This window comes from Coregonus clupeaformis, chromosome 36 (assembly GCF_020615455.1).
Source record: "Coregonus clupeaformis isolate EN_2021a chromosome 36, ASM2061545v1, whole genome shotgun sequence".
In the NCBI taxonomy this organism is placed as follows: Eukaryota; Metazoa; Chordata; class Actinopteri; order Salmoniformes; family Salmonidae; genus Coregonus; species Coregonus clupeaformis.
In genome coordinates, this window is record NC_059227.1 from 41,369,020 (window position 1) to 41,395,920 (window position 26,901).

Below are 26,901 nucleotides of genomic sequence, written 5' to 3' on the forward strand. Positions count from 1 at the left end.
GCGTTACTGGCCGACACGCCTTCAAGCTCTGTCAAGTTGTTTTTTAAAATCATTTCTAGGCGGCCATTTTCAAGTCTTGCCATAGATTTTGAAGCCGATTTTAAGTCAAAACTGTAACTAGGCCACTTAGGAACATTCCATGTGTCTTGGTAATCAACTCCAGTGTGTTCTAAGGTATTGTCCTGCTGAAAGGTGAATTTGTCTCCCAGTGTCCGTTGGAAAGCAGACAACCAGGTTTGTCTAGAGTTTTGCCTGTGCTTAGCTCTATTCCATTTCTTATTATTAAAAAAAATCTCCCTAGTCCCTGCCGATGACAAGCATACCCATAACAAGATGCAGCCACCACCATGCTTGAAAGTATTAAAAGTGGTACTCAGTGATGTGTTAGATTTGCCCCAAACATAACGCTTTGTTTTCAGGACATAACGGTAATTACTTTGCCACATTTTTTGCAGTTTTACTTTAGTGCCTTATTGCAAACAGGATGCATGTTTTGGAATATTTTTATTATGTACAGACTTCCTTCTTTTCACTCTGTCATTTAGGTTAGTATTGTGGAGTAACTACAATGTTGTTGATCCATCCTCAGTTTTCTCCTATCACAGCCATTAAACTCTGTAACAGTTTTAAAGTCACCATTGGCCTCATGGTGAAATCCCTGAGCGGTTTCCTTCCTCTCCAGCAACTGAGTTAAGAAGGACGCCTGTATCTTTGTAGTGACTGGGTGTATTGATACACCATCTAAAGTGTAATTAATAACTTCACCGTGCTCAAAGGGATATTCAATGTGTGCTTTTTTTTTACCCATCTACCAATAGGTGCCCTTCTTTGCGAGGCATTGGAAAACCTCCCTGGTCTTTGTGGTTGAATCTGTTTGAAAGTCACTGCTGGACTGAGGGACCTTACAGATAATTGTATGTGTGGGGTACAGAGACGAGGTAGTCATTCAAAAATCATATTAAACACTATTATTGCATACAGAGTGAGTCCATGCAACTTATTATGTGACTTGTTAAGCACATTTTTACTCCTGAACTTATTTAGGCTTGCCATAACAAAGGGGTTAAATACTTATTTCAGCTTTTTATTTTTAATTAATTTGTCAACATTTCTAAAAACATAATTCCACTTTGACATTATGGGTTATTGTGTGTAAACCAGTAACACAACATCTCAATTTAATCAATTTTAAATTCAGCCCTGTAACACAACAAAATGTGGAAAAAGTCAAGGGGTGTGAATACTTTCTGAAGGCACTGTATGTGATGACATTGACCTTCCACCTTTGAGGGCAGAGGATGAGAGATGACCAACTGACCAATATAGACCAGTAGTGGCTTGAGAGTCATGCGCAATACGCAACTGGGTCAAATGGACACCTGGGTGGAGTAATCTGGGACATTCAGATAACACATTGCAAAATTACATTGTAATTGCATAATCAAATAGCTATATTTGCAATTACTTTTCAACTTATTGGATCTTAGACTACATAACTTACCTGGTTTCCAAAGACCCCGATGGAGCAAGCGGTGGACACTTCCTCCGATCCGAACCACACCGAGGCGATCTTCGACGGCATCCCGAGGATAAACACCTGCGCCAGGGAACAGCAGAACTGTCCGAGCATGGTGACCGCGAACAGGTCCGGTCTCACGCTGGTCACCTTGATCCAAGTCCCCGCACAATTCATGGCCGTAGCCACTAGCGCAATAACACGGAGACCCTTCTTATCCAGTAGCCAGGTGACTGGGAATATGAAGGGAATGTAAGTCAACATGTATATCATTGACATCCAGTCTATGGTGAAAGACTCTACCCCGTAGAACTTCGTGAAAATGTTGTTGATAATTCCGTACTGGATCCATTGAAACGAGTTGCAGAGAGAGTACGAGCTGAATAGCAACACGATGAACCATCGCCGTTTGTATAGTTTGATGGTTTGGGTTGTATCGTCGCCGTTCCGGTTGAGTTGTACCTCCTCGCTGTCACCCGCAGACATTATTTTATTTTTTTCCAAATCCGACACATTTTGATTGTCGTTGATTTCGCCATCAACCAAGGAGGGTTTTCCGCTGCTCATATTGCAGTTTACGTTTTATTCAAAGACGTGCTGGTGAATACAATACAGACACGTATTTCTGTTACATTTCAGTGAGAGTTCAGAGTAGCCTGACTATCTACGACCGCTCCCAGACCTTTGGAAAATAAATGTCGTTTTGGGACATTTAAAACAAGCCAGCTACACCACCTCTCGAAGTTCGCCAATCAAACTACAACTTGACACCGGTTTCTATTGATTATGCCACGTTAGCAAATAAAGTCGTTTTAAAGCAAAGTCATTCCCTGAGATAAAATGAAGTTAGTTAGCGAAACCATGAAATAATTCGAAGTTCGCGCAAAGGTTTTAGACACCACACTCAAACCTTGCTACATTACAAGTTAGCCTACATATCCTCACTTCCTGCAGTTCTTCGTGTGCTGGAGTTGACAAAACAATAGCCTACTTTCACAAGCAGTTTGAACTCAATATACATAGCTATATAGCCCTAAATGTGTCTAAAAATATAACGTGTGGCTATATGTCACTCAGGTCAGCGTCGTCCGATGTAAACGCCGGTTTTACGTCACCACGTGGCGCCAACCAAGCCAACCGTCACCGCCGTCTGGGTTGAAATGTGGCACTGGACAACACCGGGGGGAGCTACATCTTGCCCCCGAACATCCGACTTCTTTGGTCCCCCGCCCTCAGACATACATATAAAAATAGCATTTTGGCATTGAGAGTGTATTACAGTCTAAAGTTATTCCACTCTCCATGCCAAAATGCTATTTTTTTGCGGTTGGTGGCACAGGCTATACAACACAGATACGCAAAGCACTATCCACTGGCCCAATAATAGAATGGAATATGGCTCTGGAATTACAATAGAATTGATCATGTTAGTTTGAAGATTCATTAGTCGACTCGTATGTACAGGATACACATGGTATACACCGTCCAACCAAATGTTTACTTGCAGATTCCTTCTCGACAATGCAACAAAATATTTAACAAGAAAATGTAAGCAAGCCTTGGCTTAAAAACATGAGGCTCACGTCTCAAATTCACTATTTGCATTTCCATTTTTTTTCTAACTTTATTTCTAAATGTACAGTAAGACGCTATAAAATAAAATAAAATACTTTTCAATACAACAGAAAATATTCAAAAAGTACAATCACAATACTACTTATGGTAAACTAAAGACAGTGTAAATCCTCCTGCCACAGCGCAATAAGAGAAACAATCATGTTGGAGCATACAACGCTTTACTGTACCTTACCGTTACTTATAGGTACACAGCGCCACCTAGCGACCATATAGATGAACAATAGAGACAAAAATTAAAGATTTAGTTATCAAAGTGATTGTCTGGTTGTCAGATAGCACTTACATGATGCAGATAATACATTTGTTGGTATCAAACTAGAAAAGCAGCATTGTTTGTTTCGACGATAATATTTTCCATTTCAGGGAGTCATTAAAGCACGATTTATCAATGCCCCTCTACCTCCATCAAAAATAACCTGTCGTTATCATATACGATGTGGGATAATATCCTGAGTATTTCTAGTAAAACAATTGCACTATTACACGTTTTTAGGACAACAACACTAAAATAACAAAACTGTTGAAAATGTGGGAACAATGATACAGTTCAGCGTTACTTCAAATATTTAAAAAGGTCAAATCTAGAACAACTGACACACAACCTCATGCAAGAGCAATGCACAAAAACATTTTAACCTCCAAGATTGGAGGGACCAAAGGAAATATACGAAAGATTAAAAAAAAAAAAAAAAATACATGGAATGTTATCATTCATCATTGTATGAATAGAGTACAAGAAACATTTCCACAAACTGGTGTTCTGGTATCGATCATGTTGGTTTTCTGTCCTATAGTAGACTATTTGCATTGTCAATGCATTGATTGATTCTACATTCACGTCATAGAGATAGGTTTGGAAGTCATTTTATATTGATGTGCCTTAGTCATCTTTCAAAATAAGAAAATCAGTTTATTTTACACCAAGAAACCATTCCTAAGTGCTGCCTGTTCTGTGCTGTTTCAAACACCAGTCTTTACTCGAACCTCTAGACATTCTGTTCAAGTGGCTCTATATAGTACACGACTTTTGACCCATAGGACTCTGGTAGAAAGTAGTGCACTATGTAGGAAATAGGGTTCCATGGTGTACCAAGGTCAGTAAACTTCTCTAGCTTCTCTTTAGCACCCCCTGTTGGTCTGTGGGGATCAGTGCTGGTAGTGCGACACAGCGATGCTGTGCTGGTGGTGGAAGGCACTGCTCCCGTGGTGATGGGGGGAGTACAGGAGGTCATGGGTCGTCTGAGGGGCCAGGCCGGTGCAGAGAGGCTCATGGGTAGTCAGGACGGAGGAGAGATACTTGGCCTCTTCTGTTAGTCTCTTCACCTCCTTCCTCAGAGCTGCGTTCTCCTTCTCCAGGTTCTCACTCTCCTGAAACCACAGAAACTAATCAATCAATCAAATGTACAGTTAAAGTCTGAAGTTTACATACACCTTAGCCAAATAAATACATTTAAACTCAGTTTTTCACAATTTCTGACATTTAATCCTAGTAAAAATTCCTTCCCTGTCTTAGGTCAGTTAGGATCACCACTTTATTTTAAGAATGTGAAATGTCAGAATAATAGTAGAGAGAATGATTTATTTCAGCTTTTATTTATTTCATCACATTCCCCGTTTGTCAGAAGTTTACATACACTCAATTAGTATTTGGTAGCATTGCCTTTAAATTGTTTAACTTGGGTCAAATGTTTCGGGTAGCCATCCACAAGCTTCCCACAATAAATTGGGTGAATTTTGGCCCATTCCTCCTGACAGAGCTGGTGTAACTGAGTCAGGTTTGTAGGCCTCCTTGCTCGCACATGCTTTTTCAGTTCTGCCCACACATTTTCTATAGGATTGAGGTCAGGGCTTTGTGATGGCCACTCCAATACCTTGACTTTGTTGTCCTTAAGCCATTTTGCCACAACTTTGGAAGTATGCTTGGGGTCATTGTCCATTTGGAAGACCCATTTGCGACCAAGCTTTAACTTCCTGACTGATGTCTTGAGATGTTGCTTCAATATATCCACATAATTTTCCTTCCTCATGATGCCATCTATTTTGTGAAGTGCACCAGTCCCTCCTGCAGCAAAGCACCCCCACAGCATGATGCTGCCACCCCAATGCTTCACGGTTGGGATGGTGTTCTTTGGCTTGCAAGCCGTCCCCTTTTTCCTCCAAACATAACGATGGTCATTATGGTCAAACAGTTCTATTTTTGTTTCATCAGACCAGAGGACATTTCTCCAAAAAGTACGGTCTTTGTCTCCATGTGCAGTTGCAAACCGTAGTCTGGCTTTTTTATGGCGGTTTTGGAGCAGTGGCTTCTTCCTTGCTGATCGGCCTTTCAGGTTATGTCGATATAGGACTTGTTTTACTGTGGATATAGATACTTTTGTACCTGTTTCCTCAAGCATCTTCACAAGGTCCTTTGCTGTTGTTCTGGGATTGATTTGTACTTTTCGCACCAAAGTACGTTCATCTCTAGGAGACAGAACGCGTCTCCTTCCTGAGCGGTATGACGGCTGCGTGGTCCCATGGTATTTGGCCTCATTTGTATTTATTTTTGATGTATTTAACCCCTTATTTTTTTTACAGTGAACAGTCTGCATATATAATTCCATTTATTTTTTCAACTGAGGATCTGTAAAAAAGTCAAGCTAATGTATGTCCAGCTCAAACTGACGGATTTTGATGGGGATTTGTGTATTATGTTAATTAGATAGGGCGCGGACATCGACCGCTTATTTTTTTTACAACCGAGGCATCATCAGTCTGTCGCTGCGGAGAAAAAATAAAGCCACTTTCATTCATTTGTCAACAAATTATCTTCCAATCATTTCGTGAAAACCCAGGATGCGGTTGGTAGATCCAGATCATGTGATTCCATTCTATGCAAACCATCCCACCTGGTCTAGTTCTGTGAGCCTTATCCATCAGCCCAGGCCTCACCAGAGCATGTGAGGGGAGGGGGGGGAAGGAAAGGGGGATATCTAGTCAGTTGTACAACTGAATGCATTCAACTGAAATGTGTCTTCCGCATTTAACCCAACCCCTCTGAATCAGGGGGGGGATGCCCTAAATCGACATCCACATCATCAGCGCCCTGGGAACAGTGGGTTAACTGCCTTGCTCAGGGGCAGATTCAACAGATTTTTAGCTTGTCAGCTCTGGGATTCGATCCAGCAACCTTTCGGTTACTGGCCCAATGCTCCTACCCGCCAGGCTACCTGCCACTCCCGTGTTGGCTCAGCCCAGGCCTCACCAGAGCATGAGAGGGCTCAGCGTATTCTGTGGTTGTATGGTTTCTTCAACTCGCTTGATAAACAGGAAGTTGAATTTTCGCTCACTGTGACACGTTTCCTGTTTCCTGAGTAATAGTCGTTCAGAAGACTCTCTCTCTCTCTCTTCTGTGTAAATGAGGTATAGTAGAAAACCGTGGGCAGGAGGGGGGAGAACGGCTGTAATTTCTGGTAAAGGACCCGTGTCAGTGGGTTGTTAGCCTAAGTGACGTGAGCACTGGGGTTTACCCAGGCCTGTCTCTGAAAGTAAGACCACATGGCATAACAGTCTTATCTTCCCTCCTCTTAACCTGGCTCCTGTCTTGACCTTTTTAGAGGAACCAACAAGTGGAACATTTCTGTCTAACCTGTTTTGTTTCCCACACCTCTGGGACTAAAAGGCCATCATTACCCACGAGCATGCAGAGCTTGTACCTTGATCATCTGGGCCTGATAATATGCAGGCCCACTCTGTAACGGAACATGTATATACATACATGAGGACCTCAGAGCAAGAATTGTTGTAGATGAATGATAGTCTTTCTAAACCACTGAAAAAACTATATCCGACCAGCATTCTATTAAATTACAGACATATTTTCTCGAGAGTTAGAGTTGCATGGATGTCTTCTAGCAGCTCCAAATGCATTGATTTTGACATGACACCATAGACCTTATGAAGAAAGGGTCCTCAGCTGAAATGCATGGTTTCCCATTGATAATACTCTCTTCAGCAACACTAACCGCTAAGACTAAATGTATTTGTAGCTTCTACAAACGGAAATAGGTGTTCTCTACTAGACACGACAGTAGTGAAAGTCAGTGACTAAAACCTTGACTCTGCAGCCATCCAGTCAATCAACAAAAAGAGACGTTGAAATGAAAGTGACTGTGCTTTTCACTTTGACTATACCTCAAGTACCTCCAGTCACGTGCCGTATCGGTAATGCTACTCTGATACAGAGAACTAGTGGAGTAGAGTCGTATTGCTACCAGCCTACCACTACAGAGAACCAGTGGAGTAGAGACGTATTGCTACCAGCCCAGCCTACCACTACAGAGAACTAGTGGAGTAGAGACGTATTGCTACCAGCCTACCACTACAGAGAACTAGTGGAGTAGAGTCGTATTGCTACCAGCCCAGCCTACCACTACAGAGAACTAGTGGAGTAGAGACGTATTGCTACCAGCCTACCACTACAGAGAACTAGTGGAGTAGAGACGTATTGCTACCAGCCTACCACTACAGAGAACTAGTGGAGTAGAGACGTATTGCTACCAGCCTACCACTACAGAGAACTAGTGGAGTAGAGACGTATTTCTACCAGCCCAGCCTACCACTACAGAGAACTAGTGGAGTAGAGACGTATTGCTACCAGCCCAGCCTACCACTACAGAGAACTAGTGGAGTACAGACGTATTGCTACCAGCCCAGCCTACCACTACAGAGAACTAGTGGAGTAGAGACGTATTGCTACCAGCCCAGCCTACCACTACAGAGAACTAGTGGAGTAGAGACGTATTGCTACCAGCCCAGCCTACCACTACAGAGAACTAGTGGAGTAGAGACGTATTGCTACCAGCCCAGCCTACCACTACAGAGAACTAGTGGAGTAGAGTCGTATTGCTACCAGCCCAGCCTACCACTACAGAGAACTAGTGGAGTAGAGACGTATTGCTACCAGCCCAGCCTACCACTACAGAGAACTAGTGGAGTAGAGACGTATTGCTACCAGCCTACCACTACAGAGAACTAGTGGAGTAGAGTCGTATTGCTACCAGCCCAGCCTACCACTACAGAGAACTAGTGGAGTAGAGTCGTATTGCTACCAGCCTACCACTACAGAGAACTAGTGGAGTAGAGACGTATTGCTACCAGCCCAGCCTACCACTACAGAGAACTAGTGGAGTAGAGACGTATTGCTACCAGCCCAGCCTACCACTACAGAGAACTAGTGGAGTAGAGTCGTATTGCTACCAGCCAAGCCTACCACTACAGACAACTAGTGGAGTAGAGACGTATTGCTACCAGCCCAGCCTACCACTACAGAGAACTAGTGGGGTAGAGACGTATTGCTACCAGCCCAGCCTACCACTACAGAGAACTAGTGGAGTAGAGACGTATTGCTACCAGCCTACCACTACAGAGAACCAGTGGAGTAGAGACGTATTGCTACCAGCCCAGCCTACCACTACAGAGAACTAGTGGAGTAGAGACGTATTGCTACCAGCCTACCACTACAGAGAACTAGTGGAGTAGAGTCGTATTGCTACCAGCCCAGCCTACCACTACAGAGAACTAGTGGAGTAGAGACGTATTGCTACCAGCCTACCACTACAGAGAACTAGTGGAGTAGAGACGTATTGCTACCAGCCTACCACTACAGAGAACTAGTGGAGTAGAGACGTATTGCTACCAGCCTACCACTACAGAGAACTAGTGGAGTAGAGACGTATTTCTACCAGCCCAGCCTACCACTACAGAGAACTAGTGGAGTAGAGACGTATTGCTACCAGCCCAGCCTACCACTACAGAGAACTAGTGGAGTAGAGACGTATTGCTACCAGCCCAGCCTACCACTACAGAGAACTAGTGGAGTAGAGACGTATTGCTACCAGCCCAGCCTACCACTACAGAGAACTAGTGGAGTAGAGACGTATTGCTACCAGCCCAGCCTACCACTACAGAGAACTAGTGGAGTAGAGACGTATTGCTACCAGCCCAGCCTACCACTACAGAGAACTAGTGGAGTAGAGTCGTATTGCTACCAGCCCAGCCTACCACTACAGAGAACTAGTGGAGTAGAGACGTATTGCTACCAGCCCAGCCTACCACTACAGAGAACTAGTGGAGTAGAGACGTATTGCTACCAGCCTACCACTACAGAGAACTAGTGGAGTAGAGTCGTATTGCTACCAGCCCAGCCTACCACTACAGAGAACTAGTGGAGTAGAGTCGTATTGCTACCAGCCTACCACTACAGAGAACTAGTGGAGTAGAGACGTATTGCTACCAGCCCAGCCTACCACTACAGAGAACTAGTGGAGTAGAGACGTATTGCTACCAGCCCAGCCTACCACTACAGAGAACTAGTGGAGTAGAGTCGTATTGCTACCAGCCAAGCCTACCACTACAGACAACTAGTGGAGTAGAGACGTATTGCTACCAGCCCAGCCTACCACTACAGAGAACTAGTGGGGTAGAGACGTATTGCTACCAGCCCAGCCTACCAATACAGAGAACTAGTGGAGTAGAGACGTATTGCTACCAGCCCAGCCTACCACTACAGAGAACTAGTGGAGTAGAGACGTATTGCTACCAGCCCAGCCTACCACTACAGAGAACTAGTGGAGTAGAGACGTATTGCTACCAGCCCAGCCTACCACTACAGAGAACTAGTGGAGTAGAGACGTATTGCTACCAGCCCAGCCTACCACTACAGAGAACTAGTGGAGTAGAGACGTATTGCTACCAGCCCAGCCTACCACTACAGAGAACTAGTGGAGTAGAGACGTATTGCTACCAGCCCAGCCTACCACTACAGAGAACTAGTGGGGTAGAGACGTATTGCTATCAGCCTACCACTACAGAGAACTAGTGGGGTAGAGACGTATTGCTACCAGCCCAGCCTACCACTACAGAGAACTAGTGGGGTAGAGACGTATTGCTACCAGCCTACCACTACAGAGAACTAGTGGAGTAGAGACGTATTGCTACCAGCCCAGCCTACCACTACAGAGAACTAGTGGAGTAGAGTCGTATTGCTACCAGCCCAGCCTACCACTACAGAGAACTAGTGGGGTAGAGACGTATTGCTACCAGCCCAGCCTACCACTACAGAGAACTAGTGGAGTAGAGACGTATTGCTACCAGCCCAGCCTACCACTACAGAGAACTAGTGGAGTAGAGACGTATTGCTACCAGCCCAGCCTACCACTACAGAGAACTAGTGGAGTAGAGACGTATTGCTACCAGCCCAGCCTACCACTACAGAGAACTAGTGGAGTAGAGACGTATTGCTACCAGCCCAGCCTACCACTACAGAGAACTAGTGGAGTAGAGACGTATTGCTACCAGCCTACCACTACAGAGAACTAGTGGAGTAGAGACGTATTGCTACCAGCCCAGCCTACCACTACAGAGAACTAGTGGGGTAGAGACGTATTGCTACCAGCCCAGCCTACCACTACAGAGAACTAGTGGAGTAGAGACGTATTGCTACCAGCCCAGCCTACCACTACAGAGAACTAGTGGAGTAGAGACGTATTGCTACCAGCCCAGCCTACCACTACAGAGAACTAGTGGAGTAGAGACGTATTGCTACCAGCCTACCACTACAGAGAACTAGTGGAGTAGAGACGTATTGCTACCAGCCCAGCCTACCACTACAGAGAACTAGTGGAGTAGAGACGTATTGCTACCAGCCTACCACTACAGAGAACTAGTGGAGTAGAGACGTATTGCTACCAGCCCAGCCTACCACTACAGAGAACTAGTGGAGTAGAGACGTATTGCTACCAGCCCAGCCTACCACTACAGAGAACTAGTGGAGTAGAGACGTATTGCTACCAGCCCAGCCTACCACTACAGAGAACTAGTGGAGTAGAGACGTATTGCTACCAGCCCAGCCTACCACTACAGAGAACTAGTGGAGTAGAGACGTATTGCTACCAGCCCAGCCTACCACTACAGAGAACTAGTGGGGTAGAGACGATTGCTACCAGCCCAGCCTACCACTACAGAGAACTAGTGGAGTAGAGTCGTATTGCTACCAGCCCAGCCTACCACTACAGAGAACTAGTGGGGTAGAGACGTATTGCTACCAGCCTACCACTACAGAGAACTAGTGGAGTAGAGACGTATTGCTACCAGCCCAGCCTACCACTACAGAGAACTAGTGGAGTAGAGTCGTATTGCTACCAGCCCAGCCTAAAACTACAGAGAACTAGTGGGGTAGAGACGTATTGCTACCAGCCCAGCCTACCACTACAGAGAACTAGTGGAGTAGAGTCGTATTGCTACCAGCCTACCACTACAGAGAACTAGTGGAGTAGAGACGTATTGCTTCCAGCCCAGCCTACCACTACAGAGAACTAGTGGAGTAGAGACGTATTGCTACCAGCCCAGCCTACCACTACAGAGAACTAGTGGAGTAGAGACGTATTGCTACCAGCCTGCCACTACAGAGAACTAGTGGAGTAGAGACGTATTGCTACCAGCCCAGCCTACCACTACAGAGAACTAGTGGAGTAGAGACGTATTGCTACCAGCCCAGCCTACCACTACAGAGAACTAGTTGAGTAGAGTCGTATTGCTACCAGCCCAGCCTACCACTACAGAGAACTAGTGGAGTAGAGACGTATTGCTACCAGCCTACCACTACAGAGAACTAGTGGAGTAGAGACGTATTGCTACCAGCCCAGCCTACCACTACAGAGAACTAGTGGAGTAGAGTCGTATTGCTACCAGCCCAGCCTACCACTACAGAGAACTAGTGGAGTAGAGACGTATTGCTACCAGCCCAGCCTACCACTACAGAGAACTAGTGGAGTAGAGACGTATTGCTACCAGCCCAGCCTACCACTACAGAGAACTAGTGGAGTAGAGACGTATTGCTACCAGCCCAGCCTACCACTACAGAGAACTAGTGGGAGTAGAGTCGTATTGCTACCAGCCTACCACTACAGAGAACTAGTGGAGTAGAGTCGTATTGCTACCAGCCCAGCCTACCACTACAGAGAACTAGTGGGGTAGAGACGTATTGCTACCAGCCCAGCCTACCACTACAGAGAACTAGTGGAGTAGAGTCGTATTGCTACCAGCCTACCACTACAGAGAACTAGTGGAGTAGAGACGTATTGCTACCAGCCCAGCCTACCACTACAGAGAACTAGTGGAGTAGAGTCATATGCTACCAGCCCAGCCTACCACTACAGAGAACTAGTGGAGTAGAGACGTATTGCTACCAGCCCAGCCTACCACTACAGAGAACTAGTGGAGTAGAGACGTATTGCTACCAGCCTACCACTACAGAGAACTAGTGGAGTAGAGTCGTATTGCTACCAGCCCAGCCTACCACTACAGAGAACTAGTGGAGTAGAGACGTATTGCTACCAGCCCAGCCTACCACTACAGAGAACTAGTGGAGTAGAGACGTATTGCTACCAGCCCAGCCTACCACTACAGAGAACTAGTGGAGTAGAGACGTATTGCTACCAGCCCAGCCTACCACTACAGAGAACTAGTGGAGTAGAGACGTATTGCTACCAGCCCAGCCTACCACTACAGAGAACTAGTGGGGTAGAGACGTATTGCTACCAGCCCAGCCTACCACTACAGAGAACTAGTGGAGTAGAGTCGTATTGCTACCAGCCTACCACTACAGAGAACTAGTGGAGTAGAGTCGTATTGCTACCAGCCCAGCCTACCACTACAGAGAACTAGTGGAGTAGAGTCGTATTGCTACCAGCCCAGCCTACCACTACAGAGAACTAGTGGAGTAGAGACGTATTGCTACCAGCCTACCACTACAGAGAACCAGTGGCGTAGAGACGTATTGCTACCAGCCCAGCCTACCACTACAGAGAACTAGTGGAGTAGAGACGTATTGCTACCAGCCTACCACTACAGAGAACTAGTGGAGTAGAGACGTATTGCTACCAGCCCAGCCTACCACTACAGAGAACTAGTGAGTAGAGACGTATTGCTACCAGCCCAGCCTACCACTACAGAGAACTAGTGGAGTAGAGACGTATTGCTACCAGCCCAGCCTACCACTACAGAGAACTAGTGAGTAGAGACGTATTGCTACCAGCCCAGCCTACCACTACAGAGAACTAGTGGAGTAGAGTCGTATTGCTACCAGCCCACCCTACCACTACAGAGAACTAGTGGAGTAGAGTCGTATTGCTACCAGCCCAGCCTACCACTACAGAGAACTAGTGGAGTAGAGACGTATTGCTACCAGCCCAGCCTACCACTACAGAGAACTAGTGGAGTAGAGTCGTATTGCTACCAGCCTACCACTACAGAGAACTAGTGGAGTAGAGACGTATTGCTACCAGCCCAGCCTACCACTACAGAGAACTAGTGGAGTAGAGACGTATTGCTACCAGCCCAGCCTACCACTACAGAGAACTAGTGGAGTAGAGACGTATTGCTACCAGCCTACCACTACAGAGAACTAGTGGGTAGAGTCGTATTGCTACCAGCCCAGCCTACCACTACAGAGAACTAGTGGAGTAGAGACGTATTGCTACCAGCCTACCACTACAGAGAACTAGTGGAGTAGAGTCGTATTGCTACCAGCCTACCACTACAGAGAACTAGTGGAGTAGAGACGTATTGCTACCAGCCTACCACTACAGAGAACTAGTGGAGTAGAGACGTATTGCTACCAGCCTACCACTACAGAGAACTAGTGGAGTAGAGACGTATTGCTACCAGCCCAGCCTACCACTACAGAGAACTAGTGGAGTAGAGACGTATTGCTACCAGCCTACCACTACAGAGAACTAGTGGAGTAGAGACGTATTGCTACCAGCCCAGCCTACCACTACAGAGAACTAGTGGGGGTAGAGACGTATTGCTACCAGCCCAGCCTACCACTACAGAGAACTAGTGGAGTAGAGACGTATTGCTACCAGCCCAGCCTACCACTACAGAGAACTAGTGGAGTAGAGACGTATTGCTACCAGCCCAGCCTACCACTACAGAGAACTAGTGGAGTAGAGACGTATTGCTACCAGCCTACCACTACAGAGAACTAGTGGAGTAGAGACGTATTGCTACCAGCCCAGCCTACCACTACAGAGAACTAGTGGAGTAGAGACGTATTGCTACCAGCCTACCACTACAGAGAACTAGTGGAGTAGAGACGTATTGCTACCAGCCCAGCCTACCACTACAGAGAACTAGTGGAGTAGAGACGTATTGCTACCAGCCCAGCCTACCACTACAGAGAACTAGTGGAGTAGAGACGTATTGCTACCAGCCCAGCCTACCACTACAGAGAACTAGTGGAGTAGAGACGTATTGCTACCAGCCCAGCCTACCACTACAGAGAACTAGTGGAGTAGAGACGTATTGCTACCAGCCCAGCCTACCACTACAGAGAACTAGTGGGGTAGAGACGTATTGCTACCAGCCCAGCCTACCACTACAGAGAACTAGTGGAGTAGAGTCGTATTGCTACCAGCCCAGCCTACCACTACAGAGAACTAGTGGGGTAGAGACGTATTGCTACCAGCCTACCACTACAGAGAACTAGTGGAGTAGAGACGTATTGCTACCAGCCCAGCCTACCACTACAGAGAACTAGTGGAGTAGAGTCGTATTGCTACCAGCCCAGCCTAAAACTACAGAGAACTAGTGGGGTAGAGACGTATTGCTACCAGCCCAGCCTACCACTACAGAGAACTAGTGGAGTAGAGTCGTATTGCTACCAGCCTACCACTACAGAGAACTAGTGGAGTAGAGACGTATTGCTTCCAGCCCAGCCTACCACTACAGAGAACTAGTGGAGTAGAGACGTATTGCTACCAGCCCAGCCTACCACTACAGAGAACTAGTGGAGTAGAGACGTATTGCTACCAGCCTGCCACTACAGAGAACTAGTGGAGTAGAGACGTATTGCTACCAGCCCAGCCTACCACTACAGAGAACTAGTGGAGTAGAGACGTATTGCTACCAGCCCAGCCTACCACTACAGAGAACTAGTTGAGTAGAGTCGTATTGCTACCAGCCCAGCCTACCACTACAGAGAACTAGTGGAGTAGAGACGTATTGCTACCAGCCTACCACTACAGAGAACTAGTGGAGTAGAGACGTATTGCTACCAGCCCAGCCTACCACTACAGAGAACTAGTGGAGTAGAGTCGTATTGCTACCAGCCCAGCCTACCACTACAGAGAACTAGTGGAGTAGAGACGTATTGCTACCAGCCCAGCCTACCACTACAGAGAACTAGTGGAGTAGAGACGTATTGCTACCAGCCCAGCCTACCACTACAGAGAACTAGTGGAGTAGAGACGTATTGCTACCAGCCCAGCCTACCACTACAGAGAACTAGTGGAGTAGAGTCGTATTGCTACCAGCCTACCACTACAGAGAACTAGTGGAGTAGAGTCGTATTGCTACCAGCCCAGCCTACCACTACAGAGAACTAGTGGGGTAGAGACGTATTGCTACCAGCCCAGCCTACCACTACAGAGAACTAGTGGAGTAGAGTCGTATTGCTACCAGCCTACCACTACAGAGAACTAGTGGAGTAGAGACGTATTGCTACCAGCCCAGCCTACCACTACAGAGAACTAGTGGAGTAGAGTCATATTGCTACCAGCCCAGCCTACCACTACAGAGAACTAGTGGAGTAGAGACGTATTGCTACCAGCCCAGCCTACCACTACAGAGAACTAGTGGAGTAGAGACGTATTGCTACCAGCCTACCACTACAGAGAACTAGTGGAGTAGAGTCGTATTGCTACCAGCCCAGCCTACCACTACAGAGAACTAGTGGAGTAGAGACGTATTGCTACTCAGCCCAGCCTACCACTACAGAGAACTAGTGGAGTAGAGACGTATTGCTACCAGCCCAGCCTACCACTACAGAGAACTAGTGGAGTAGAGACGTATTGCTACCAGCCCAGCCTACCACTACAGAGAACTAGTGGAGTAGAGACGTATTGCTACCAGCCCAGCCTACCACTACAGAGAACTAGTGGGGTAGAGACGTATTGCTACCAGCCCAGCCTACCACTACAGAGAACTAGTGGAGTAGAGTCGTATTGCTACCAGCCTACCACTACAGAGAACTAGTGGAGTAGAGTCGTATTGCTACCAGCCCAGCCTACCACTACAGAGAACTAGTGGAGTAGAGTCGTATTGCTACCAGCCCAGCCTACCACTACAGAGAACTAGTGGAGTAGAGACGTATTGCTACCAGCCTACCACTACAGAGAACCAGTGGCGTAGAGACGTATTGCTACCAGCCCAGCCTACCACTACAGAGAACTAGTGGAGTAGAGACGTATTGCTACCAGCCTACCACTACAGAGAACTAGTGGAGTAGAGACGTATTGCTACCAGCCCAGCCTACCACTACAGAGAACTAGTGAGTAGAGACGTATTGCTACCAGCCCAGCCTACCACTACAGAGAACTAGTGGAGTAGAGACGTATTGCTACCAGCCCAGCCTACCACTACAGAGAACTAGTGAGTAGAGACGTATTGCTACCAGCCCAGCCTACCACTACAGAGAACTAGTGGAGTAGAGTCGTATTGCTACCAGCCCACCCTACCACTACAGAGAACTAGTGGAGTAGAGTCGTATTGCTACCAGCCCAGCCTACCACTACAGAGAACTAGTGGAGTAGAGACGTATTGCTACCAGCCCAGCCTACCACTACAGAGAACTAGTGGAGTAGAGTCGTATTGCTACCAGCCTACCACTACAGAGAACTAGTGGAGTAGAGACGTTTGCTACCAGCCCAGCCTACCACTACAGAGAACTAGTGGAGTAGAGACGTATTGCTACCAGCCCAGCCTACCACTACAGAGAACTAGTGGAGTAGAGACGTATTGCTACCAGCCTACCACTACAGAGAACTAGTGGAGTAGAGTCGTATTGCTACCAGCCCAGCCTACCACTACAGAGAACTAGTGGAGTAGAGACGTATTGCTACCAGCCTACCACTACAGAGAACTAGTGGAGTAGAGTCGTATTGCTACCAGCCTACCACTACAGAGAACTAGTGGAGTAGAGACGTATTGCTACCAGCCTACCACTACAGAGAACTAGTGGAGTAGAGACGTATTGCTACCAGCCTACCACTACAGAGAACTAGTGGAGTAGAGACGTATTGCTACCAGCCCAGCCTACCACTACAGAGAACTAGTGGAGTAGAGACGTATTGCTACCAGCCTACCACTACAGAGAACTAGTGGAGTAGAGACGTATTGCTACCAGCCCAGCCTACCACTACAGAGAACTAGTGGAGTAGAGTCGTATTGCTACCAGCCCAGCCTACCACTACAGAGAACTAGTGGAGTAGAGACGTATTGCTACCAGCCCAGCCTACCACTACAGAGAACCAGTGGCGTAGAGACGTATTGCTACCAGCCCAGCCTACCACTACAGAGAACTAGTGGAGTAGAGACTGTGATGTCACGAGAGGCTGTGTCCTGGAGGGACGTTACATCCCCCTGAGGTGGCTGCAAACCCAGACAGCTATGGCTCCATCTGCTGGTATGGTCGGGAACTCCACCCCTCTATGGCCAATCTTCCCACGCAGCTGAAACAAATGAGGAGCTGATGAGCTGGAGGTTGGGAAGGGAAGAGAGACAGTCTCCAAGCTGGGCTCTCTGGAGGACAAGAGTGCTGCACGTCCACTTCCATGAGGAATATAAGGATTTGGAGATACTTACCTTTGGGAAATACTCACCTTTGGGATATATGCACCTGTGGAAATACGTGTGGGACATTTGGAAGGACGTTTTGCTGGGTTGGCCACTAGCTGCAACGTGGAATACAGTAAGACTGGGGAAAAGTTATTTGAGCGAGGGAGAGTTATGATTTTGGATGTGGAAGAGACATTCCTGAACTGTTAACCCTTAAAGAGCCACCAGAGAACAGAATTGTGTTATACTTTCGTTAGTTTCCCAAGACCTTTAATAAAATCCTTGTTTTGGTTGAACCTGGTCTCCTTGCACTACTTGAGCAATCCCGCTGAAAGCTGTGTAGCCTCTCGTGACATCACAGATGGTGGAGAATACGGGCACGCTCAAGCGTTAATAGTGCATGTCAGAGGAGGATACCGAAGGTTTGATCACCCAGTTTTCCAAGTTGGCCGTAGGCTCCCCGCCCGACTGAAATGGAGGACATATTGAAAGCCCTTGTTGCTGGCCAGCAAGCCCAGATGCAAGCAAACGTGGCTCTCTTGGAGGAGCAAAAGAAAGCCAACCTTCTGAAGGCAGAGGAATTGCAGTTGCAGAGACAGAGGGTGGTCCAAAATACCCGCCCAATAAAGGCAAGTGACTTTATATCTAAGATGGGAGCTACCGATGACATTGAGGCATACCTGCATGCATTTGAGGCCACGGCCACTAGGGAAGCCTGGCCCAAGCAACAGTGGGTTGGTCTGTTAGCCCCCTTTCTAACCGGGGAATCGCTGAATGCTGTCCGGGACCTGGGCCCTGACCAGGTTACTGACTATGATGCCCTGAAGTCTGAGATCCTCAGCAGATATGGACTCACAAAGTTTGGTATGGCCCAGCGCTTTCACAGCTGGACCTTCCAACCAGACCAACCTCCTCGGGCGCAGATGCATGAACTTGTCCGAATCGCAAGGAAATGGCTGGATCCGCAGAGGAATACAGCAGCGGCGGTGGTGGAGGCCGTTGTGGTGGATCGTTACCTACGCGCCCTGCCTTATGAGGCAAAACGGTTCATCAGTCAACAGGCCTTGACCACGGCTGATCTGACCGTGGAAGCTGTGGAAAAGTACCAGGCCACAGCGGAGATGCTGAATGCGTCCCGAAAAGACCCCAGGAGGGCGGCCCCACCACAAATGGGAAGAACCCGTCCAAAGGACCCCAAGGTCTCGAACCCAGCCACGTCAGGACTTATCCCGGCTCCAGGGGGAGCCAGAAACCAGGCGGGTCCAAGAAGAGTACACCAGGAGGGGGAAACTTCGACAGTGTTACCGGTGTGGGGAGATGGGACATATCTCCTGGCAGTGTGGGAAACCAGCCGATGAACCTATGCCCACTGCGGAGTCCTCCAGCTCAGCACCCACACACCGTTTTGCCTCGCTCTTGGGAGTCGTAGATGGCGGCCCAGATCGACCCCCCACCTGCCCGGTAACTGTGAATCACCATGATGTGGAGGCCTTACTGGATTCTGGTAGCCGGGCCACCCTGGTGCGTAAGGATTTGGTGGGCCCAACGTGTCTGACCCCCGGGGAAAGTCCTCCCAGTTTCCTGTGTCCATGGGGACACCAGAGAATACCCCATTACTGAACTTACAATGACCAGCACACGGGGAACCATACACACGACGGCGGGGGTGGTTGATTCCCTCCCCGTCCCTGTCCTAATTGGACGAGACTGCCCAGCCTTTTACCCACTCTGGAGAGAGTCTCAGGAGAGGATAACCCGAGTACCTCGGAAACGGAGAGGCAAGACTCATGCTGGGAAGGCTCCGGTGCAATCCTCCGAATTACTCACTCCCGCCCGGGCTCTGATAGGGATGGCAGGTGCCCAGACCGACACAGAGACGGAGCTACAGAATCTGGACAAAGAACTGTCTGGTCTGAAGGGGACCGCTGAGAGGTATCGTTTGTTAAAGCAACAGTTAGACATGAAGACAGAAGAGTTAGATATCCTCCAGGCTAAACTCCAACAGAGCTCCTTCCTAAGCAACAGGAGGAGCTGGAGAGGCTGCGCAGGACCATCGAGGAGTGTGAGGAGACCCTGCGCAGTAGTAAGGAGGTCCAGAAGAAGGCAGAGGAGAAGTACAAGGTGTTGGAAAACAAGATGAAGAATGCGGAGGCAGAGAGAGAGAAGGAACTGAAAGCTGCTCAACAGAAGCTAAACTCTGCTAAAACCAAGGCTGATGCGTTCAGTAAGAAACTCAAGGAGAGACAACAGGAGGCTGAGTCCCTGGTCCTAGAGTTGGAGGAGTTGAAGAGAGAGCAGTCTGGCAAGCACCACGGCAATGCGGACGCCCTCTCCCGGCGTGATGCCTTCTTCGCTGCCTTTACCCCGACGAGGACGTCGGTCCCGAGGAGGGGGATGTGTGATGTCACGAGAGGCTGTGTCCTGGAGGGACGTTACATCCCCCTGAGGTGGCTGCAAACCCAGACAGCTATGGCTCCATCTGCTGGTATGGTCGGGAACTCCACCCCTCTATGGCCAATCTTCCCACGCAGCTGAAACAAATGAGGAGCTGATGAGCTGGAGGTTGGGAAGGGAAGAGAGACAGTCTCCAAGCTGGGCTCTCTGGAGGACAAGAGTGCTGCACGTCCACTTCCATGAGGAATATAAGGATTTGGAGATACTTACCTTTGGGAAATACTCACCTTTGGGATATATGCACCTGTGGAAATACGTGTGGGACATTTGGAAGGACGTTTTGCTGGGTTGGCCACTAGCTGCAACGTGGAATACAGTAAGACTGGGGAAAAGTTATTTGAGCGAGGGAGAGTTATGATTTTGGATGTGGAAGAGACATTCCTGAACTGTTAACCCTTAAAGAGCCACCAGAGAACAGAATTGTGTTATACTTTCGTTAGTTTCCCAAGACCTTTAATAAAATCCTTGTTTTGGTTGAACCTGGTCTCCTTGCACTACTTGAGCAATCCCGCTGAAAGCTGTGTAGCCTCTCGTGACATCACAAGACGTATTGCTACCAGCCTACCACTACAGAGAACTAGTGGAGTAGAGTCGTATTGCTACCAGCCCAGCCTACCACTACAGAGAACTAGTGGAGTAGAGACGTATTGCTACCAGCCTACCACTACAGAGAACTAGTGGAGTAGAGTCGTATTGCTACCAGCCCAGCCTACCACTACAGAGAACTAGTGGAGTAGAGACGTATTGCTACCAGCCCAGCCTACCACTACAGAGAACTAGTGGAGTAGAGTCGTATTGCTACCAGCCCAGCCTACCACTACAGAGAACTAGTGGAGTAGAGACGTATTGCTACCAGCCCAGCCTACCACTACAGAGAACTAGTGGAGTAGAGACGTATTGCTACCAGCCCAGCCTACCACTACAGAGAACTAGTGGAGTAGAGACGTATTGCTACCAGCCTACCACTACAGAGAACTAGTGGAGTAGAGACGTATTGCTACCAGCCCAGCCTACCACTACAGAGAACTAGTGGAGTAGAGACGTATTGCTACCAGCCCAGCCTACCACTACAGAGAACTAGTGGAGTAGAGTCGTATTGCTACCAGCCCAGCCTACCACTACAGAGAACTAGTGGAGTAGAGTCGTATTGCTACCAGCCCAGCCTACCACTACAGAGAACTAGTGGAGTAGAGACGTATTGCTACCAGCCCAGCCTACCACTACAGAGAACTAGTGGAGTAGAGACGTATTGCTACCAGCCCAGCCTACCACTACAGAGAACTAGTGGAGTAGAGACGTATTGCTACCAGCCCAGCCTACCACTACAGAGAACTAGTGGAGTAGAGACGTATTGCTACCAGCCTACCACTACAGAGAACTAGTGGAGTAGAGACGTATTGCTACCAGCCCAGCCTACCACTACAGAGAACTAGTGGAGTAGAGACGTATTGCTACCAGCCCAGCCTACCACTACAGAGAACTAGTGGAGTAGAGACGTATTGCTACCAGCCCAGCCTACCACTACAGAGAACTAGTGGAGTAGAGACGTATTGCTACCAGCCCAGCCTACCACTACAGAGAACTAGTGGGGTAGAGACGTATTGCTACCAGCCTACCACTACAGAGAACTAGTGGAGTAGAGACGTATTGCTACCAGCCCAGCCTACCACTACAGAGAACTAGTGGAGTAGAGACGTATTGCTACCAGCCCAGCCTACCACTACAGAGAACTAGTGGAGTAGAGACGTATTGCTACCAGCCTACCACTACAGAGAACTAGTGGAGTAGAGACGTATTGCTACCAGCCCAGCCTACCACTACAGAGAACTAGTGGAGTAGAGTCGTATTGCTACCAGCCCAGCCTACCACTACAGAGAACTAGTGGAGTAGAGACGTATTGCTACCAGCCCAGCCTACCACTACAGAGAACTAGTGGAGTAGAGTCGTATTGCTACCAGCCTACCACTACAGAGAACTAGTGGAGTAGAGACGTATTGCTACCAGCCCAGCCTACCACTACAGAGAACTAGTGGAGTAGAGTCGTATTGCTACCAGCCCAGCCTACCACTACAGAGAACTAGTGGAGTAGAGTCGTATTGCTACCAGCCCAGCCTACCACTACAGAGAACTAGTGGAGTAGAGACGTATTGCTACCAGCCTACCACTACAGAGAACTAGTGGAGTAGAGACGTATTGCTACCAGCCCAGCCTACCACCACAGAGAACTAGTGGAGTAGAGTCGTATTGCTACCAGCCCAGCCTACCACTACAGAGAACTAGTGGAGTAGAGACGTATTGCTACCAGCCCAGCCTACCACTACAGAGAACTAGTGGAGTAGAGTCGTATTGCTACCAGCCCAGCCTACCACTACAGAGAACTAGTGGAGTAGAGACTTATTGCCACCAGCCTACCACTACAGAGAACTAGTGGAGTAGAGACGTATTGCTACCAGCCTACCACTACAGAGAACTAGTGGAGTAGAGACGTATTGCTACCAGCCTACCACTACAGAGAACTAGTGGAGTAGAGACGTATTGCTACCAGCCTACCACTACAGAGAACTAGTGGAGTAGAGACGTTTTGCTACCAGCCCAGCCTACCACTACAGAGAACTAGTGGAGTAGAGTCGTATTGCTACCAGCCCAGCCTACCACTACAGAGAACTAGTGGAGTAGAGTCGTATTGCTACCAGCCCAGCCTACCACTACAGAGAACTAGTGGGGTAGAGACATATTGCTACCAGCCCAGCCTACCACTACAGAGAACTAGTGGAGTAGAGACGTATTGCTACCAGCCCAGCCTACCACTACAGAGAACTAGTGGGGTAGAGACGTATTGCTACCAGCCCAGCCTACCACTACAGAGAACTAGTGGAGTAGAGACGTATTGCTACCAGCCCAGCCTACCACTACAGAGAACTAGTGGAGTAGAGTCGTATTGCTACCAGCCTACCACTACAGAGAACTAGTGGAGTAGAGACGTATTGCTACCAGCCTACCACTACAGAGAACTAGTGGAGTAGAGACGTATTGCTACCAGCCCAGCCTACCACTACAGAGAACTAGTGGAGTAGAGACGTATTGCTACCAGCCCAGCCTACCACTACAGAGAACTAGTGGAGTAGAGACGTATTGCTACCAGCCCAGCCTACCACTACAGAGAACTAGTGGGGTAGAGACGTATTGCTACCAGCCTACCACTACAGAGAACTAGTGGAGTAGAGTCGTATTGCTACCAGCCTACCACTACAGAGAACTAGTGGAGTAGAGACGTATTGCTACCAGCCTACCACTACAGAGAACTAGTGGAGTAGAGACGTATTGCTACCAGCCCAGCCTACCACTACAGAGAACTAGTGGAGTAGAGACGTATTGCTACCAGCCCAGCCTACCACTACAGAGAACTAGTGGAGTAGAGTCGTATTGCTACCAGCCTACCACTACAGAGAACTAGTGGAGTAGAGTCGTATTGCTACCAGCCCAGCCTACCACTACAGAGAACTAGTGGAGTAGAGTCGTATTGCTACCAGCCCAGCCTACCACTACAGAGAACTAGTGGAGTAGAGACGTATTGCTACCAGCCCAGCCTACCACTACAGAGAACTAGTGGAGTAGAGACGTATTGCTACCAGCCCAGCCTACCACTACAGAGAACTAGTGGAGTAGAGACGTATTGCTACCATCCCAGCCTACCACTACAGAGAACTAGTGGAGTAGAGACGTATTGCTACCAGCCCAGCCTACCACTACAGAGAACTAGTGGAGTAGAGACGTATTGCTACCAGCCTACCACTACAGAGAACTAGTGGAGTAGAGACGTATTGCTACCAGCCCAGCCTACCACTACAGAGAACTAGTGGAGTAGAGACGTATTGCTACCAGCCTACCACTACAGAGAACTAGTGGAGTAGAGTCGTATTGCTACCAGCCTACCACTACAGAGAACTAGTGGAGTAGAGACGTATTGCTACCAGCCCAGCCTACCACTACAGAGAACTAGTGGAGTAGAGACGTATTGCTACCAGCCCAGCCTACCACTACAGAGAACTAGTGGAGTAGAGTCGTATTGCTACCAGCCCAGCCTACCACTACAGAGAACTAGTGGAGTAAGTCGTATTGCTACCAGCCCAGCCTACCACTACAGAGAACTAGTGGAGTAGAGTCGTATTGCTACCAGCCCAGCCTACCACTACAGAGAACTAGGTGGAGTAGAGACGTATTGCTACCAGCCCAGCCTACCACTACAGAGAACTAGTGGAGTAGAGACGTATTGCTACCAGCCCAGCCTACCACTACAGAGAACTAGTGGAGTAGAGTCGTATTGCTACCAGCCCAGCCTACCACTACAGAGAACTAGTGGAGTAGAGACGTATTGCTACCAGCCTACCACTACAGAGAACTAGTGGAGTAGAGACGTATTGCTACCAGCCCAGCCTACCACTACAGAGAACTAGTGGAGTAGAGACGTATTGCTACCAGCCCAGCCTACCACTACAGAGAACTAGTGTCACAGTTGAGAATTCTAGGTAAAAACAGGAGGAAAAACACATTTCTGATGATAAGATTCAGTGCAATTTATCATTAGTGCTGGTCTCTGGGTTTCTGACGCCCACACGTGATAACGAATACTCATCACTACAGCAAACACATAGGTAGAGATCTGGCCACGGCTGCGTGCCAAATGGCACCCTATCCCTTATTTTAGTGCATTACTTTTGACCAGAGCTCACAGGTATCAGAATCATAAGTAGTGCACTATACAGGGAGTAGGGGAGCCATTTGGGACTGAGCCTAAATGTTGAGCCCAACAGAAGCCACGATGACACATCGCCACATGGTCCATCAGCAGCACTGTGTCAATATCATCTCACACAGACCAACACAGACCAACACAGATTCCCAACAACACAGCCTTATCGTGGTAGTTCACCGGGGAAATGTTCCCTGTGATTTGAAGGACTTGAAAATGTCTGATTACTACATAACCAGTCGGTTACTGACTTGTACTAGCCTGAGTACCAGATCTGTTTGTGCTATCATGCCCACTCCTTGTTTTGCTTGACAATGAGCAATGGAGTCGGCAAGAGCACAAACAGATCTGGGACCAGGCTAGACTTTCACAGGTTATAAATCGGCTTTTGCGGTGACCTGCCAAAGTATTTTTCTGGAACACTATAAGATTCCTGGATGGGTGAAATGTTTATTGGTTTTATTCAGGCGACAACTGATTCACTGCTAAATTGCTCATGCCAAGCCCAGTCGTGCTGAGATATGGTGCCATACACAGGGCGTAGTGGGTAGTCATCCTAACTCATAGCCAGACATGGTGCACGCATCGGTGTGTTGCATTGTGGGTAGTCATCCTAACTCATAGCCAGACATGGTGCACGCATCGGTGTATTGCATTGTGGGTAGTCATCCTAACTCATAGCCAGACATGGTGCACGCATCGGTGTGTTGCATTGTGGGTAGTCATCCTAACTCATAGCCAGACATGGTGCACGCATCGGTGTGTTGCATTGTGGGTAGTCCTCCTCACCAGGTGTAGACTGTCTGCCTTCTGAGTCTGTCTCATTCTACTCTTCTGGGCAGCGATACGGTTCTTCTCCCTTCTCATCACTTTCTTTATGTTGTCTGAGGAGCCCTGGGGAGAGACACGGGGAAGAGTCATCTTCCTGACAGGACGGTAACTGATGCCCACCCCAACTAACTAACACTAATGGGTGGAGTATTAGGGTTCATTCCAATATACAATAGATATTGTAGATTGAAAATGTATAATCATGCATAACAATTTTGACAGTTCTAGGATGAGACACCTCTTTGGTGCATGACTTGACTGACGCAGCATTTCTACAAAGCTGAGTTGTTCTGATACCATGAGAACTGTAGTATTCAGGACATGAAACAAGGCGTGATCTGAGTTGATGTGTTAACTGACGAGTCAAACCCACCCGACCCATCCCTTCCCAGCAGTCTATCAGCGCATCCCTTGATCAAACGGCCTTTGATTCCCAGACCAACACCTAACTATACCAATAACTGTCATCAAGGAAACTCTTTCAGTGTTGTCATGCATGATTCTACATTTCTATGCGATTCTACATTTCAATCTAAATTCGAAACACTAACGGAAGAAGACGTCTCCTAGACGCAAACCTTAAACCTGTCCTTTAATGACCAGTCGTGTGATGGTGATGTGTGACACCTCAACAATATGTTATTGAAAACCTGATTATAATTCCCCGTTCATCATCTGAGCTGATGGACAAAACAATAAGTCATCTACCACATCTAAACATCCCAATGATAACACTTCATGTCTGAATAAATGCTATCATTTTACATTTTAGTCATTTTAGCAGACGCTCTTATCCAGAGCAATTAGGGTTAAGTGCCTTGCTCAAGGGCACATCTACAGATTTTTCACCTAGTCGGCTCAGGGATTAGAACCAGCGACCTTTCGGTTACTGGCACAACACTCTTAACCACTAAGCTACCTGCCGCCCATGCTATAAGAGAGGGAGAGAAGGAGAGAGGGAGAGAGAGAGAGAGGATCTCCTTACCTGCCTGCTGCCCGCTGGTGAAGGGGACTTGGCGTAACTGGAATCATTGCTGTCAGAGCCGTGAGCCAT

The 26,901-nt window shown here is 47.9% G+C and overlaps 2 protein-coding genes across 3 annotated transcripts in view; both read right to left on the reverse strand.

The window, feature by feature from the left end:
• LOC121552577 (feline leukemia virus subgroup C receptor-related protein 2-like) overlaps positions 1-2,654 on the reverse strand; it is a 69,210-nt gene extending 66,556 nt beyond the window's left edge. For both annotated transcript variants that reach the window (XR_005997262.1, XM_041865533.2), the window contains exon 1: positions 1,502-2,654. Coding sequence is in view for 1 of the 2 variants with exons in the window: in XM_041865533.2 (XP_041721467.1) it covers positions 1,502-2,083 (582 nt within the window). In the remaining variant the exon portion in view is untranslated. The remainder of the gene's footprint in view (positions 1-1,501) is intronic.
• A 1,243-nt stretch (positions 2,655-3,897) lies between these two features.
• Positions 3,898-26,901, reverse strand: LOC121552904 (basic leucine zipper transcriptional factor ATF-like). The gene is made up of 3 exons (XM_041866000.1): positions 26,833-26,901; positions 25,806-25,910; positions 3,898-4,522 (listed from the first exon to the last, which is right to left on the reverse strand). Exons 1-3 carry the CDS (start codon positions 26,899-26,901, stop codon positions 4,301-4,303), a joined length of 396 nt encoding a protein of 131 aa, XP_041721934.1. The 3' UTR covers positions 3,898-4,300.

Coding starts and splice junctions, on each gene's coding strand:
- LOC121552904 (XM_041866000.1), bottom strand. CDS start 26,901: ATGGCTCACGGCTCTGACAGCAATGATTCCAGTTACGCCAAGTCCCCT. Junction 25,911..26,832: donor CACCAGCGGGCAGCAGGCAG/GTAAGGAGATCC, acceptor GTCTCTCCCCAG/GGCTCCTCAGACAACATAAA. Junction 4,523..25,805: donor AGGCAGACAGTCTACACCTG/GTGAGGAGGACT, acceptor CTGTGGTTTCAG/GAGAGTGAGAACCTGGAGAA.